The following is a 17,741-nucleotide window of genomic DNA, read 5'->3' on the forward strand; positions in this document are numbered from 1 at the left end:
AGCGGCACCTGGAGCTCCGTCCGGGTTTGCAGCCTGACAGCAATGAAACGCACCAGCCTACGCAGGGTCGAGCAAACACGGGCAATTGGTGCTCCGGGCGCACGCGGGTTGGAGCACAGGGCGAGTCCAGGTGCTTCGTCAGGTTCTTAGCTTTCCGCGGGCTGCAGCCCTGACGCCCCGAGCCTGGGCCGGCCCCGGGGAGGCAGCCGGCCTGTCCGGCGCTCAGGACGCGGGGCACTTGCAGTCTGGCCTAATAGCGGCCCGCGGGCCACCGGGCAGGCCCCTAGGGGGGCCCCCAGACGCCCGCCCACGGCCCGGCCCCCCGCCCCCCCGCGGGGGCCGGCGGGCCGTGCGGCCCAGGTGAGGCGGTCCGGCTGCGGCCCCGCCCGCCGACTTCCTGGTTCGCTGAAGGTGCAGGCAGCGTGAGGCCGGCGCGAGGGGGCGGCGGGGGCGGCGGCCGCGCGGTCACCCGGACGTGGGGGCGGGGCGGGCGCAGCTCCACCGCCGGGCCGCGGCCGCCGGGCTCTGAGCGGCCGTTCCCGCGGCGGCCGGCGGGGCGGGGCGGCCCCCGCGACATGCAGCCATGGACTGCAGGACCAAGTGAGTGCGAGCGGCGGGCAGCGGCCCCTCCTCGGTACCCCGACCCCGGGCCCCAGGACCCCCGGGTCCCCGGACGGCCTAGGCCGCGGAGCCTGCGGGCGGCGGGGACGCGCGGCCCGACGCGGAGGCCTGGGCGCCGGCGCGGCCGCTGCGGGTCCTGGGCCGCGGGTCGGACGTGACAGCCGGGCGCCCGCGCCGCGCCGGGCCGCGCGGTGCGGGTGTGAGGTGTCTTCCCGGCGCGGTCCCAGGTCCTTCTTTTTACGCCTCTTCTTAGGACCTGAAAGGGGCCCCCGTGTGCGGTAATACGGCCGCTGGTCCCTGCCAGAGGGTCTGGGAGGCTGGGTGGGCGGTGGTGGTGTTTTGATGTGTTGGCTCCGGTACCCACCAGGGGAGGCTTTTCTTTAGGAGACGAATTAGGCAGAAAGCTATTTGTGTTAAGTGTGGTGATTTTCTTTTGGGTACCTTAGAGGCATGAGTTTTATATTTTGCTACAGAAACTTAGTTTGCAAAGAATTCCATTTTTCTTCTCTTCCCCCGCCCCCCTTAACCCTCCCTTCCTCCGAGTTTAAAATCGTGAATATCGTGTATTTTTCTTTTAGCGTGAAAGGCCTTTAAAATTTCCCAGTATAATAGAATCGATATTTACTATTTACACTTGAGAGATCCTAAAGACTATTACGAAAATAGGAAAATTGTGTGATTTAGAATTGTTTTCTTCAGTGTTTGATATCTTGCGGGGGGTGGGTTGCTAGGTGCATGACGTGAAAAGTGGACCTTTTGACCTGAACCGGCTTAGGAGGGAGGGTCACCTGACTGAGGGTCCAGGTTGATTATTCCCATTGAAGCAAGTGAATCGTGGGAGGGCTGAGGAAACTTCTATTTGCAAATAAATTTATGTGGGTTGTCGCTTCCTATGTTTCTAGATTCTTGTAATAAATTTTTTAAAAATCAAATGTTTATTTAGAAGCCAAAGCTGCCATTAGTTTCTTGAAGGAAGTGCATATTACAAACAGCCAGTGCACACAAAGACACTAAGGTCTTCTTGGCAGGAATAACTGAAATATATTAACACTTTGATCACATGGACTTTGTGGTATCAGACTTTGACCTTTTATCTTCTGGCAGAAAGAGATTAAAACAGAACTAAGTTTAAAAAAAAACCCAGAACTATGTTTTTAAAACAGATGTCTCAGTAGGTTTCAATTTGCTTTTTGAAATAAAGCAGAGACTATGTTGAATGTATGAGCAGTTAGTGAAGATGTGGATAACTCTTGAATGAAGCAAAACGTCACTGTTCTTAGTGATAAAATCCAAGTATTGAGGCAGATGTCCAATTTCCCCAAAGATAACTGACGTAAAATAAGGCTTTTTTTGGTTGGCCTTGGAGGCTATGTTTAGTTTGGCACTTTAAACATGCTTATGTGCTGTAATTATTATATCTCAAGAAAAGTATGTGCGAAGTATTGCATTTAAGGAACATTATGAATGACTCATGGTGCTCTAGGACATGGCAGGTGGAACCAGGTGCTCATTTACACCTGTATTGCAAGTCCTTTGAAGAAAGCTGGAGAACCTGCTGTCAAACTCTGCTGGCAGGGAAAGGTAGAGACACTTAGGAACGTGCTGGCTTTCCGGTTTTGATTCAGTAAGATAAAGGCAATGCTTTATATTTATACAGCACTTAATACTTTATAAAGTACTTCCACTTGTATTATTTGATTTGTAATCCTCACCATTATTATTCTTTGAAGCGAACAGGGTACTTTATAGGTAAGAAAACAGGCTCAGAGGTTAAATGTTTTGCCCCAAGACTCCAGGCTCCTAAGCCTCAGGGTTCTTAAGTTGCTGAACTAGGAAAACACTTTACTTCTTCTACGCTGTGGTCATGTAGTTATATGGAACATACTGAGACAAGAAGGAGATTAATTTTTAGAGTTAAGAAAATATAAACTTTGTTATAGGAGATAAAAATAACAAAGTTCTTTTTCTTTTAGGGAAAATCCAGAAAGAACCTTTGACTTGGTATTGAGAGTGAAATGTCATGCCTCAGAAGATGAAGGTATGTGTGTTTGCTAATTCAAAACAAGCGCTACTGTTGTAGACGACCAGAACGTGGTGGCATCAGGATCATACTGAATTAAATGTGTATTCTGTGTCTAGTGTCTCAAGTTCTGGTAATAAAATAGATGCTAAGTCTTTGCCATGAGGTGGTAGCAATCCAGAATGTTATCTGTGCAGCTTAAATTTCAGGTGTACGTAAAGGCCATGTAACTTACAACTTAACTTTACCATTGGTTGATGAAGTTATTGTTAGTTTTGGTGGAAGGGCATGCCTTTTCATTTTTCATTTTTTTTTGAAAATTCAGCTCCTTTTTTAAATGCTAGCAAAAAATTTCTCGCCTGTACAAATGGGAGCGGCACCAGTTCCCTTCTAATGTTTCCCAAATGCAGAATGTGAACTGAGTACCCACTCCATGGGGTTCACTCCGGGAGCCTAGGACTTTCACGGGGAGGTAAAGAGTCATGGGACATTGGTAGGAGTGTAAAATGGTTCAGGCTCGTGAAAAACAGTTTGATGGTTCCTCAAAAAGTTAAAAATAGAATTTCCATATGATCTAGCAATTCAACTCCTAGGTATGTACCCCAAAGAACTGAAAACAGGTATTCAGACAAATACATGTACACGCATGTCTACAGCAGTGCTACTGACAATAGCCAAAAGGTGGAAACAGCACAAAGGCCCATCAGTGGATGAACAGATAAACAAATTGTGGTTTATACATGCAACGGAATACTATTCAGCCATAAAAAGGAATGAAGTGCTGATACATGCCACAATGTGGATGAACCTTGAAAACATTTATGCTAAGTGAAAGGAGTCAGATATAAAAGGTCACATATTGTTATGATTCCATTTATATGCAATATCCAAAATAGGTAAATAGGTTGCCAGGGACTGAGGGGAGAAGGAGATGTGAAGAAACGTTTAAATGGGTAGGAGGTTTTGTTTTAGAGTGATGGAAATGTTTCAGAATTAGATAAAGGTGGCTGGGATTGTACCAGACCGTGAATGTACTAAATGCCATTGAATTGCACACTTTAAAAAACAAAAAAACAAAAAACAATCACGGGACATTACTTGGAAGGGTTTCAGCTGTCAGTTCTATATAATTTCCTGAAAGGACAAGAACACTTTAGGATCATGAATTTTTGTCAGTTTCTCCCTTACTTTTATCCTGCGTGTGTGTGTGTGTGTGTGTGTGTGTGTGTGTGTGTGTGTGTGTGTGTGTGTGTGTGTGTGTGTGTGTGTGTGTGTGTGTGTGTGTGTGTGTGTTGGGTGGTGGAAAAGAGTAAGGGACGTCTCTTCTTGCTCATTTCCTTCGTATTGTGCCCTCGGGCGATATGCTTTCATGGATATCTCCAGTGTATGATTTCACTGCCAGTGTACTTAGACCCCAGACAGCTTGATGATTCAGTGTGGAATTTTTGTCCAGGCTAGTTGTCCACTCTCAAGGCTTGGTGGAAAGTCTCTCGACACTCTTAGCTCCTGAAACCGGCCAGCAGTTATATACTCCTAAGCAATTTGGGGCTGCACACCTTAAAATAGAGGAACCTAACCCAGCTGTGGTGAAGTGGGCCTGGCTAATTTTAGGTAGGAAGTCAGACACCTTCCTGGCTCCCCCAGCCCTGCCTGCTGCACTTAGGCCCATGTGAGTTGCAGCTGTGGTCAGGTTTTTCCCCAGGCGGGGACTGATCCTAGGTTGTACGTGAGCTTTCTCCGATTAAAAAGGTAATCTTTTGTTGTCCTATATGTATTAACATTGGTCTGTTTACGTTCTTTCCAGGCCCAAGTAAGTTCTCTTTGAAGACTCCAATGGATACGTTATTATTATTATTTTTAGCTCCAATTTAAATCTGTTCTTATAGTATATTTGATATGAATAAATCTTCACAGTACCTACCATAGCATCAGCTAAGGTGTGTGAAGTAGTGCCGACCTGATGTGTTTGTAAAACAGGCTAAATTCCTTTGGCAAACATGGTTTCTCTGTAATTTTAAATGCATGCTAATGTGATCTTGATGAAAGCATGGACCTACCTTATGGAACACCCGCTCTGTGTGTGTGTGAGAGGGATTCGGACTTTCCATGCAGACTCCTGCGCGGTTTACTCCTTACTTCCGCCCTCTGCCTTTTTTCCATTTTTCAGGAACTGGTCATTTCAGTTGGTATCTTTTACTTCTGCCCTTCTTTTATTACCTTCTTGCTTTTTTGCTGTTGTTATTGTTAAATCGCTACTCATCAGAAACATCTTCATTTGTACGTTAACCATTTATCCAGCATGATGAAGTTGGAAATATAATAAATGGTTAAAATAAGCACTTTGGCTTCTCTGTAGGGTGCAATTAATCCATTCTACCCATGTATTCCATTAAAATGGCTCATTGGCACCAAATTCAAAAGATTTTTTAAAAAGCTAAATTCAACTAACTATGTAAAAAGCATTAACAACTGTTCTTTTTTGATTGTGACTTAAATTTATGAATATAACTAACATTTTAGGGCCTAACAAGTTACACTTTTTATGCTCTAAAAAGTGATGCTACTATATAACTAAAATTTTATGTCAAATTGAGAGTTTGATGTTTCTAAATTTTTTTTGTTAGTTTTCTATTGTATTGATAAATATTGAAGGGCAAAATGTCCAGAAATTATTAAAATAAGTTATTGGAATATTCTTATTTAACTGTCAATGAAACCTATTTATCTAATGAGTCTCATATACGTATCAGTTTGTTTAAAGTAGGATACGGTTTTTTTGGCTAACATTTACATGAACATGGATGATATTCTTATGTAGTAATGGACCGATAAAACAAAATGTGTAAGTTAGGATGTTTCAGGGTACAGATATAAAACCAATTTAAATAATAAGGAAACTGGATATTTCATAGGAGAGGAAGTCTAGAAGTAGGTCACCAGAGGCACGAACCCACGTCCCGTGCATCAGCAGGCGGACTCTCAACCACTGCGCCGCCAGGGAAGCCCTGGTGTATTTTTTTTTTTTTTTTTTTTGCGGTACGCGGGCCTTTCACTGCTGTGGCCTCTCCCGTTGCGGAGCACAGGCTCCGGACGCACAGGCTCAGCGGCCATGGCTCACGGGCCCAGCCGCTCTGCGGCATGTGGGATCCTCCCGGACCGGGGCACGAACCTGCATCCCCTGCATCGGCAGGCGGACTCTCAACCACTGCGCCACCAGGGAAGCCCCCCTGGAGTAGTTTTTTGATGACTATCTGTTTGATCCAGTAGAAAATATGATGCTCAGGGTAAACTTGGTTTATGCTAAGACTGGTCATATTACATTAAGATATTTGGCATGTTTCTTGTTTACTTATTAATAGAGAAGTTTTAACTTATTTATCCCAAATAATTTACGTCATAAATATCTTCAGAGACAGACCGTCGTTAACTGAGTTTTAGTTACGATTGGAAATGGCGGTGCTGAACTATAACTTGATACATCCGGCTCTGGTGAGGTGATGCTCATCATCTCATCTGTTGCTGTTTGGACTTGTTTCAAAGGCAGTATATTGATTTTTTTGAAAAGGACACATTTTAGAGCACATGTGAAGGGCCCCACAGATTGAAGCATTGCTGTGAGTGGGGTTGGTAGTGTTTCCTACCGCGTCCCCTTTGTGTTAGTGGATGGGGTTCTGGTGGTGTCCGCCCGGCTGGCTGGGGCGTCTCCTCGTGGATGTTTTCCTGGCAGGACAGCTTCCCTGGTAGCTTCTGCTCCAGCTCTCCGAGAGTGAGGTGCCAACATCTAGGTCTTAACGCTCCTCCTGTTGGGTTTCCAGACATTGCTGGCGCCCCTTTTCTTCTCTTTGCTGTCTTTCTTCTTCCCAGCCATCAGGGAAGTTCAGCCAGCAGGGTGGCCTCCCTTCGATTCTAATAGCAGAACTTATTGTAACCCGGCTGCCCCTGCTTTCCCCAGAGTGATTCAGGGAAGGGAATGCTCAGTAGAAGATGGGAGATGCGGCCTCTTGGGGTTTTCCTTCCAGGCAGTGGCCTTGGAGCTCCGCTTTCTCTTTCGTGTTGTTGGCAGTGCACCCCCAGCAGCAGGAGGGCAGTAGCCCCTACTTGTGTAGCGCTTCGTGCCACACACAGTTCTGGGTACTTTACAAAAATGCTGAGGTAGGAAACGAAGAAACTGAAGCACAGAGGAATGAAGAAAACTTGCCCAAAGCAGTCTGGCTCCAGAGTCTGTATTTTAACCTATTGCCTTTTAATAGATTTGATATATGCATGTGTATTTTAAATCTGCTGCCTCTGTCGCCTTTCAGTGTGCAGTAACTTCGCATCAGGAAATACTAGAGTATAAAATGTATGCGGTTCAGGTATTTTTTTCCTGGAAATTAATGAATGAAGTATAATTCCACATAAAATAACTAGTGAGCTTTTTCCTTGTAGTGTTGATTCTGGCACTAGTCTTTTTAGGATTTCCATCTCCGTATTTAGTGACTCTTTGATCTAACAGTTTTACTTATTAGTAGTGTTCAACACATCTTTTAGCAAGTCTTGTCTTCTTTATCCCTTTCTCTTTAGCTAGAATAATTTCTCTTAGGAGCAAATCCCTCCTTGCTACTGACTTTTCACTTTATCAGCCTGCCTATCCCAGTATCAGATTATGCGTCCTTCTGAGCTCTAGCTTATGTGAACAGTTTAACTGCCTCTTTTTTCTTAAATCAGAACCTTAGGCCAAAGAATCCTGCCTTGGTCTGTGTCCCCCATGCCCTGCAAATGAAAGGTACTTCTAAACTCACTTTTACATTTGATGAGTTTTCGTCTATAGGGATACTGTTTACACAGATTCACAGCATTTTGCTTCTTCCTGTGTTTTAGCACTTACTGTGTTCTTCTAGATATGTCTAGTATAGTAATATAGAGACATGTAGATATAGCATAGCATCTGCTTGCCCTGCTTCAAGGAAGCTTTTCAAGGACTGGGCCACAGCATAGTAACTGTATGTATCCTTAAGGAACAGTTTAGCACAGTAACTGGCATGTTTAGTGCATAGTTACAGAGTGAATAACAGAAATTGGACCGAGCATAGAGCCTGACCATTGGTTGGATGAATTCACAGAGGCTGCCCTTGTGGACGTGATCCTCAGTGTGTGCTGGTGGACAGTAGCAGGGACATTAGCGACCTGTGCCTTGGGTGGGGCTGTTTGGGGTCCCTGTGCTCACCCCCCATCCCCTATTCAGGACCCACATCTGCCCGGCTCCCTCCTCACGTCACAGGATTTACTGGCACACGTGCTGTGTTTGTGCGTTTGTGGAGGCTGCCCTAAAGCCCGTTGACGCCCCCCACACATGCCAAAACCCCGCGAAAACCTTAACAGTTGGAAAGTAGAACTTCGATGAGTCATACATACGATAGAATGGTCTAGGAGACTTTACAAATTGCCCAAGTGGAAAAAACCCTGTGAGTAAAACGCGGTTCCCCTGCTTTTGCTCTCGCTTTGTGTTCGTTAAGGAACTCTTGAGTCCCTCTCAGCCCACGTGCACTAGGATAAATTAGAGTAATCTTGAGTGAAAGTTTTAACTTTATATCCTACATTGTAGAAGAAAGCAAAACTTATTTTCTCATGGTTGCTAACCAGGGGCAAAGTTTAATGTGGTTCTTGAGGAGCATGTCTTTGAGATACACCGTTTTCGTTTTACGTCGAAGATATTGAGAACAGCTGTACTTTTCTGTTTGGCTCTGAGCATTACCTCCTTCACGCAGCTGCCTGCAGGGGAAAAAGCAAGTCACATTTCAGGGTTCAATATTTGTTGATTGTTACTTTGATAGGGATGTTGCAGAATTTATACTTTGGTAGTGTGATTGTAACTTGTCTCATTAGGTGCTTTTATTTCTTCACATGCTCTTTAATTTTGCTGCTTTCGTCCAAGGTGCCCTTTTGATTTTCCAGGTGAGTGACCCCGCCATTCCATTGGAGGTGAGACAGCTCCTCCAGGCGCTGTGCTCTCAGGCTGCTGTTTGGCCACTGCTGTGTTGCACGGTGCCATGAGTGTGTCCAGGTTTTTTCTTGGAACTTCCTTGTTTTCTTGACTTTCAAGGTAATATGTTTCTGGTATACTTTTGATCATATTCTCTCATTTGGAGAGAATATTGAGATTATGATCAAATAATTTCCCTCTTTCTTTTCCTCCAAATTTTACTTTTCTACTTGCAAGTTAGAGGACAGTAATTTACCTTTAAAATATACAATTTCAAAGTGCATATACAGTATTAGCAGTAGACATTTTTGGAGTACTTTAAACAAGCAGCCATGGAATTATTTTAGATAACAATGAAAATCAAAGGGATTAAGGGTGAAATACGTTGTCAATCAATTCCAAAAGAATCCGTCTTCTGTAGAAATAGGTTTTAATATTTAACATTCAAAAACTCTTCCCACTTTCAAACTCTTAGGCTTAATGCTAAAGGGATATTATGGAAACCAAGAGTTTTTTTTTAATTATTTTTTTTTCGAGCTAGGAAGCATTCAAGACAGCTTTTTTGTTTTTTTTTTGTTTGTTTTTAAAGAAGATGTTGGGGGTAGGAGTTTATAATTAACTAATTTATTTTTGCTGTGTTGGGTCTTCGTTTCTGTGCGAGGGCTTTCTCTAGTTGTGGCGAGTGGGGACCACTCTTCATCGCGGTGCGCGGGCCTCTCACTGTCGCAGCCTCTCCCGTTGCGGAGCACAGGCTCCGGACGCGCAGGCTCAGCGGCCATGGCTCACAGGCCCAGTTGCTCCACGGCATGTGGGATCCTCCCAGACCAGGGCTCAAACCCGTGTCCCCTGCATTGGCAGGCAGATTCTCAACCACTGTGCCACCAGGGAAGCCCTCAAGACAGCTTTAATAAACTCCTGAGATGCTGTGATGGTCTTATACCGTTACGTTAAATGGTTTTCCTGCTGTATTTATTTTGGGCACAGCTAGACTCTTAGTTTACATAAATTAAGGATGTTAATTTATTCCAGGTGGTGGTTTGATTTTTATCTATGGAAAAGGATGTGTTGTTTTGCATTTCTGTGGTAGGTCAGTCCTCAGGCCTGGTTGGGGAACTTGCCAGAGATGCTCCTGAATTGATTTTCTAGAGGCATTTAGGAGGTTAGTACCGCCTGGGGTCTTAGGGCACACTGCAGAAGAGAACAGTAGAATTGTAGAACTGGAAGTTTCCTTAAAGAGCACCTGGTATAGCCCATTAGAGGGGCACCGCGTTGACACGTTTTCTGACTCCTGGAGCCCCTCTGGTCCCAGCATGCAGGTGCGTTGTCATCATGCCGCGCGGTGACCACACAGAGACTTGGACAGAGCATCACACAGGCCTCCCCCACCCCACGCACCTGGCTTTAAAATTACCCCTCTGCTCACCACTCTTCAAATCACAATTTCTTTAAGTAGGTAGTGTTGCTTAACGTATTTATCTGATTAAAGTAATTCACCGTGAGGTGTGAACAACTGGTAGACAGCCCTCAGGGGAGCATTTTAATTTTAAAGAAAGCCTTGCACACTTGAATTAATTAGAAAGATGCAACTTGCTATAGTGGAAAGATCTCTGAACTGAGGATCAAGTGCACCTCTGTCAGTTACTGGTTAGGTTACTCATTTCCCCCCATTTATATTGATACTCTGTTCGTAATTTGTGATTAACAGCTTTAATATGAGTGTAAGTATATTTAGAGTATTTGTTCAGTGAATTTCATTAAGACTGTTTTTTTTGGTTTATAAATTCTCAGTTAATGAAATAAAGTTATATAGCATCATGGTTACGGAGCCTTATTTACCAATTAATTTTCTCTGATTAGGCTTCCAGTTAGATGTATTACAGAAACAGAAATAAAAACTATGTATCTAATTTATACAATGTGTCAGTAAATGTGCCAAGAGCCTACAAATCCTATTTATCTTCACTACAACCGTATGAAGTGGGGACTGTTATCATTTTCATAAAGATGAGGAAATGGAATCTCAGAAAGGTTAAATAATGTGCCCAAGTCACACGGCTGTAAGAGGTGGGACTGTAATTTGAATCTGTTTTTCTGATTCTAGAACCAGTATGCCGTGCTGCCTTTAAAATAATCATCTTTTTCTAATAGCAATGACTTTTCTTTGCAGCAATTTTAGAAAACCATCCTTTTAGACAATCCCTAATTCTAGGCTTGACCAGAGTTGTTGTGATATTATATGAAACATTTTAACAAACGTCACTCAAAAGACGAAAATGGGAAGAAAAGTATAAACGACATAGGAAATATTCAGTCCCCTTTCATTCATTCAGTGAGTGTTTCTGAGTGGCAGTTATGTGTCAGACACAGATGCAAAGCAGTTGAGAAGGTGACATTCTCGGAGAGAGTGTGTCAGTTCCAAATCAGTGACTGTAATCATGTTGCAAGGGCTGTGGTCAGGCTGGCACAGTGCCCAGCACCGAGTGTGACAAGGGCGGCACCTCACTCTGGGTCATGGGGGCCATGGTGGGGGGTTCCTGACGGGATGTAGGGAGAGACAGATGTCTTGTCAGCTCTCAGCTGGGCACCAGGCAGTTATCTCTTTCCGAAGTTAGTTGTACTTCGTATTCAGAATCTTGTGTGAATAATTAAGAGTAAAGAATACATTGCTTTTGGTGTAAATATTTCGAACTAAGGAAGATGATTAAGAAGGACTCTCTCTGCTACAGTGTGATCTGCCTTGGCAGGGGACTGTTGGGCTTACTCAGAGCCCAAAACAGTGTCTGACCCAAAATATCTGTTCAGTGAGTATTTGCTCAGTTGTTGAAGCACTATTTTTAAGGTACTGAGATGGCTTTTACGGAAAAGGAATGAAAATTATGAAGGGTGTTGAGAGGTATTGCTATTAAAATCTTTTCTTTTTTAAAAATATAACAACTTTATCGAACAGGTGGTATTTGTGAAAGTGAAGCTACAGAAGTAGAAGATATAAAAAGAAGTTGATGAGTAATAATCCTTTTGATATTTGCCTCATGGCAGTTATATTGTATATTGAACTTGGTCTTTACTGTCCTGACTATGTGAACACTGGATTTTAGGTTTCTGAGGACAAGTGTCTCTTTGGATCTCTTGTAGATTTTTGGAAGGTGTCATCTGTATGGATGATGTTCAATAGTGACTTAAGTTATACTCTGTTATTAAGGTGAAATTAGTAAAAGGTTGTGCTGTATTTCCAATACCTATTTTAGATTTCTTAAATCTTTTAAAAAACTTTAATGTGTAGAACTTTGAAAGACTATAGATTTTTATTATCATAAGCAATAGGTGCTTTATTGAACTTTTTTTTTTTTTTTTAGTAGAACTGTTGATAAACCACAAACTCTGTAACTTAGTAGGCAGAACTGGTAAAGATCAGATAGAGCCTTTTCCTCTTTCAGTTCCGTCTTATCATTTGAATCTGAAAATAAAGCATAGAACTATCAGTTTAGTACATCTGATGGTCTTCTGCAAATGTGTAAGTGTCCAGAAATTAGTCATTTCAAAAATAATTTTGTCCTGGTTTGGTAGCAGAGATGCACCAGCATAAAGATATGTTTAGATATGTTTCATTTATCATTAATGAAAATTAAGCAGTCCTTTAAAATTTTGTAACCTGAGTAATTGTAAAATTTAGACTTCTTATTCTGATAAAAGATTATTTGAAACAGCATGAATTTGTGCAGAAAACATTGGTTGAAATGAAACACAAATAAGTTCAGAAGTGTGTTAATGTCCTCAAGGTCTGTACTTTAAAGATACATGGAAGTGGTTCAGGAAAGATTCTTAAGTGGCTTTCTTTTTTGAGATTCCTGTGTATTTTGGATATGATATTTGGAAGAGGAAGTCATGTAATATTTGGGGAATTTTTTTCAAGGTCTTGGTCATTGTTAGTCTTTTATATAAATTAAAATGGTATTTTGTATTTAATAATTATAAGCAATTAATGAGTTTACTTTTGGAAAATACTGCTTTATCTATTTTTATTTTGTTCTTATTACCTCAGAGGACATGAGAACTAACTTTTGGAGTTGTTTTGCTGTGTAATGTGTGATTGTGGTGATGAATATCTGCAGAATAATCATTGTGATAGTAAGGGGCAACACAGTTTCATCAAGATTATGTGTTGGTTGTGTTTACTGTGTACAGGTTTTGACATGGTGCAAAAGACATAGTAAGCTAAGAATTGTTATGTACAAAAATACTAGTTTTCAGTGGTTACTGTTGTGTTTGTTCATAACAGTGTTTACTCTAAAAAGTGGAAATATTAAAATGGAATATGACTTGCAAGCCAGAATTTTAATTTGTAAATATTTATTTCATTCTTAGCTCGATAGTTGAAGACATAAATGAATCTCCAGTATAACGCTTTTCATGTGGCATTGTTCTGCATTTGGTTTTTGACGCTGATGTAGCTGTCCGGAATTCCTTATGTAGCCATTATAAAATCCACTCGCTTATAGTTTACTCAGTTTGGGAATTCATATAATCTCTTGGTAATTTTTTGACTCATTTCCCTTAGGTATTATCCAGATAGGCAATGACCATTTTGTTTATAGATGGGTATGGAAAGAAGAGTGGAGATGCCCCTCATATCAAGTTTTCTACCTTAAACCTTGTATCATATACCACTATTTTCTTCCTTGTGGTACATTCAAATGGTGGCCAGAGTATTGACAATGAGGTCACTGAACACTTCAGAACTGCCAGGCCATCTCAGTAGGACTGAGTTATATTTACCGTGGTTTACAGCTTATCTTTTCATGGTATTGTAGTTCTTTGAAAATGTATGATTTGTATTACCTTTAATATGTATGACAGATTTACCACATATAATTTATATTTACTTAACATAATTTTAAATTTGACTAGAATTCACCTTAGATATGGCTGAATTTAATTTGGTCATAACACAGAAATTATTTAGGCATTGTTATTAAGGGACTTATCGATTCATATTCTGAGTTACAGCTCTTAATTTTAAAGCTAGGCTTGAGGAGAGTGGACGGTGGGTGCTTTTGCTTGGCTTATGGGTTGGAGGAGGTGAGTAAGCTGGAGCTCAGTGGTCCCTGAGAGACGTCTTCTTCCCATACAGATGTTTACGGCCCATAGGGGCAGGGGTGCTGAATCTTCTACAAGCAAAGGAAAGGCCAGAGGCCCTGTTTCTGCTTCTGGGATCTATAACCAGTAACTTGGCCCACTGAGGCCGGCGAGCTGTTTGCACACCTCATGCCACGGAGGTGTTAAATTCTGGAATTTGTATTTGCCTTGTTTCACTTTTACTTTTTGGCGTATGCCATGTTTATTCTTTCATTCCTTAGACATTTAATATTCTTATATTCCTTTGGACTGTTTTAACTTTAATTCTTTAGTTTGTAATTTTTTTTTTTTCTTTTCTTTTTTTTTTTTTTTTTTGCGGTACGCGGGCCTCTCACTGTTGTGGCCTCTCCCGTTGCGGAGCACAGGCTCCGGACGCGCAGGCTCAGCGGCCATGGCTCACGGGCCCAGCCACTCTGCGGCATGTGGGATCCTCCCGGACTGGGGCACGAACCCACGTCCCCTGCATCGGCAGCGGACTCTCAACCACTGTGCCACCAGGGGAGCCCTAGTTTGTAATTTTACTTTTAATTGTACTTTGCTTTTGTTATTTTATATTCTTTTATTCAGTTTTTAAAAAGGTTTTATTCCTCTTATTGTTTAACAAATCATTTAATGAAATTCTTTTGTTTGAAAAAGTTTTGTTCTTTCTTGTTTTGATACAGAGTGCCCTTTGGGCATTTTTTCTTTTTCTAATGAAGAGACAAGGAGAGTTAGTAGAGGAGAGTGAATATTATTATTATATTTCCTTAACCTGATTATTTACTTATTTGCTTTCTTTGAATGAAAAATAAAAATAATATAATATAGCATAAGGTTTTCTTTTTTCTTCCAGTTTTATTGGGATATAATGGACATACAGCACTGTATAAGTTTAAGGTACCCAGCATAATGATATGACTTACATACATCATGAAATGATTATCACACCAAGTTTAGTGACCATTCATCATCTCGTATAGACACAAAATTAAAGAAAGAAAACAATATTTTTCCCTTGTGATGAAAAGTCTTAGGATTTACTCTCGTACCAGCTTGGTAACATACAGCAGTGTTGTTTGTGTTTTTCATGTGGTTCCTTACATCCCTCATATACTCACTTATCTTAAAACTGGAAGTTTGTGCCTTGTGACCACCTTCATCCAATTCTCCTTCCCCTGCTCCCTGCCTCTGGGACCACAAATCTGATCTCTTTTTCTATGAGTTTGTTTTTGAAATATAATTGACCTACCACACTATGTTCGTTTCTGTTACACAGCATAGTGATTTGGTATTTATATACATTTCAAAATGACCACCAGGATAAGTTTAGTTACAATATGTCACCTACAGAGATATTACATAGTTCTTGACTATGTTCCCCACACCGTACATTTCATCCCCATGACTCATTTGTTTTGTAACTGGAAGTTTGCACCTCTTCATCTCCCTCCCCTAATCACCTATTTCTTACCACCCCCATCTCCTTCAACTACCTTTTGTTCTCCGTATCTGTAACTCTTTTTCTATCTCGTTATGTTTGTTCATTTGTTTTTTAGGTTCCACCTATAAGTGAAATCATACAGTACTTGCCTTTCTCTGCCTGACTTATTTCACTTAGCATAATACCGTCTAGGTCTATTCATGTTGTCACAGAGGATAAGATATTATTCTTTTTTTATGGCTAAGTAAATATTCCATGGTGTGCATGTATATTTACATATATATGTATATATATACACACACACATACACACACACACACACACCACATTCCTCTGTTGATGGACACCTGGGTTGCTTCCATATCATGGCTATTGTAAATAATGCTGCAGTGAACATAGGGATGCATATATCTTTTCTAATTAGTGTTTTTGTTTTCTTCAGATAAATACCCAGAAGTGGAATTGCTGGATCATATGGTGGCTCTATTTTTAATTTTTTGAGGAGCCTCCATACAGTTTTCCAAAGTGGCTGCACCAACTTACATTCCCACCAGCAGTGCAGGGGGGGAGGGTGAATATTATGAAAGGTAATTGTTGTGGAAACTCTCAGAGCAGACACACTCTACATAAAACTGATGCTTACTCTTTGACTGAATATGAATAGGTAGTTAAATCTCTGTTTCAAGGTGAACAGGAGTAAATGGGTCTGATGACATGATTTTCTAAAAACCTGAAGTTTGCAGTCCTCTTATGAATAAAACAGAATGTCTTACCTCACAGACGTCATGGTGGAGTGGAAAGGTACTGGACTAAGGGTAGAAACATGGCTTTTGGTCCTGGCTTTGCTACTTCATAGTTGTGTGACTTGGTAGAGTTGTTTAACTTCTTTTAATTTCACTTTTCACAGTTATAAAAAGTTTGCACTGCATATCTCAAGAATTGTTATGAGAGTCACATACAAAATGGCATGAAAGTGCTTTGTAAACTGCTGTAAATCACTATGTAGATGGAAACTTTTATTTGGTTTCTGTATCATGGTCGTAAAGTCTTTGAAAAAAGGCATGATCACTTCAACAGAAATCAGGTGTCAGTGATGAAGTTCCCTCCTATTTTGATGTGTGTGATCAACTTGGAAGAAAAGAATGAGAAAGGAAGGTGGTAAGGAAACCTCCCAGGCCCCCATTTAGTATTGCAGAAGGGTCAGACACTAGGAGGATGGAAGATGCCAGTGTATTTTGGGCTGATGAGTTAGTTTCACTTTGACAAGGACGTTTGTCAGAGAATACAGATGTGTAGTACTGGGTCTGACAGTACTCATTGAAAGGCTGGGTGGCATCTAGAGGGACTAAGCAGACCTTGGAAATCACAATGTGACTTTTCTTTACGCTCTTCCACATTTTTGACATGCACTAACTTAAACAGGGAAGTGGGGATTCCATATATGTGTAAAATTTCAAACTTTGAAGAGTTAATATTGACAAGCTGGAAGGTTATCAGAATGGGAATAAACTAAGGGCCCACGTCTCTCAACGATAATGAGGTGAGAGTAAGGGTAACGTTATGTAACTGTAGGGTTCTCAAAGGACGTGTTATCAGGTGGAGGTGCGGTGCAGTTCCTTAGGAGTTCTGTGTAAACTGATACTAAGCATTGCAGTGTGTGAGTGGTTAGACTATAGCAAATTCAGGGTCGTCCCGGTCATGCCATCACTCTTACTTATTTGCATTCCTGTATAACTTTCTGGAATGCATGCTAAAGGAATCCTGTAGCTGTGGTGAGCATTAGAAGTTGTATGCATAGCACGGGCTAGCTTATCAATGCTACAGAATAGAATAAGCCACTGATTGGATAAATAACTAATGATTAAAAGTTGCTCCAGTGTTAATTACTTGAAAAACCTGTTTAGGCTTTTTAACAAAAATCTGGACTATGTGCCATAAGAGTGGGTTGTGGTTATGAACATCGTCTTTTATTCGAGTGATAATGGATAAAATTTGAGAACCATTGTGTTCAGATTTAAGTCCAGCAATTAACTTTGAAGCAGAATTGTTATATCATTGATATCAATCTCTTTTTATAGGCATTTTTATAAAGTTTATGAAGTTTACATTTTTTCAAACAAATTTAAGAGCATTCTGTATATTCCTGAGTTCTCAGTAGCAGTGTTCTCAACCTTATTCATGTCATGACACATAGAAGATGACAGGGCTTCCCTGGTGGCGCAGTGGTTGAGAGTCCGCCTGACAATGCAGGGGACACGGGTTCGTGCCCTGGTCCGGGAAGATCCCACATGCCGCGGAGCGGCTGGGCCCGTGAGCCATGGCCGCTGAGCCTGCGTGTCCGGAGCCTGTGCTCCGCAGCGGGAGAGGCCACAACAGTGAGAGGCCCGCGTACCGCAAAAAAAGAAAAAAAAGATGATGACAGCATTTGTATGGACATCTGGGCAGATGGACTTTATCAGTGGTTAGGAGATATTTGGCCTGGGGCTCCCAGGGTTGAGGGGATCATTTTATTCCACTCTTCTTTTAACCATGAGAGGGACACGGGGGGAATGTTCTCTTTATGGTTTCTTTGGTGAGAGGAGAGT

The 17,741-nt window shown here is 41.7% G+C and overlaps 1 protein-coding gene across 4 annotated transcripts in view; it reads left to right on the forward strand.

The window, feature by feature from the left end:
* Window positions 1-490: 490 nt before the first annotated feature.
* The window catches only part of DENND1B (DENN domain containing 1B), a 253,377-nt gene continuing 236,126 nt past the window's right edge, over window positions 491-17,741 (forward strand). For all 4 annotated transcript variants that reach the window (XM_030884092.2, XM_060294108.1, XM_060294197.1 and 1 more), the window contains exons 1-2: window positions 491-600; window positions 2,595-2,659. In XM_030884092.2, coding sequence (XP_030739952.1) covers window positions 584-600; window positions 2,595-2,659 — 82 coding nt within the window. In that variant the 5' untranslated portion in view covers window positions 491-583. The remainder of the gene's footprint in view (window positions 601-2,594; window positions 2,660-17,741) is intronic.

The sequence above is a fragment of the Globicephala melas genome, chromosome 1, assembly GCF_963455315.2.
Source record: "Globicephala melas chromosome 1, mGloMel1.2, whole genome shotgun sequence".
Classification (NCBI taxonomy): Eukaryota; Metazoa; Chordata; class Mammalia; order Artiodactyla; family Delphinidae; genus Globicephala; species Globicephala melas.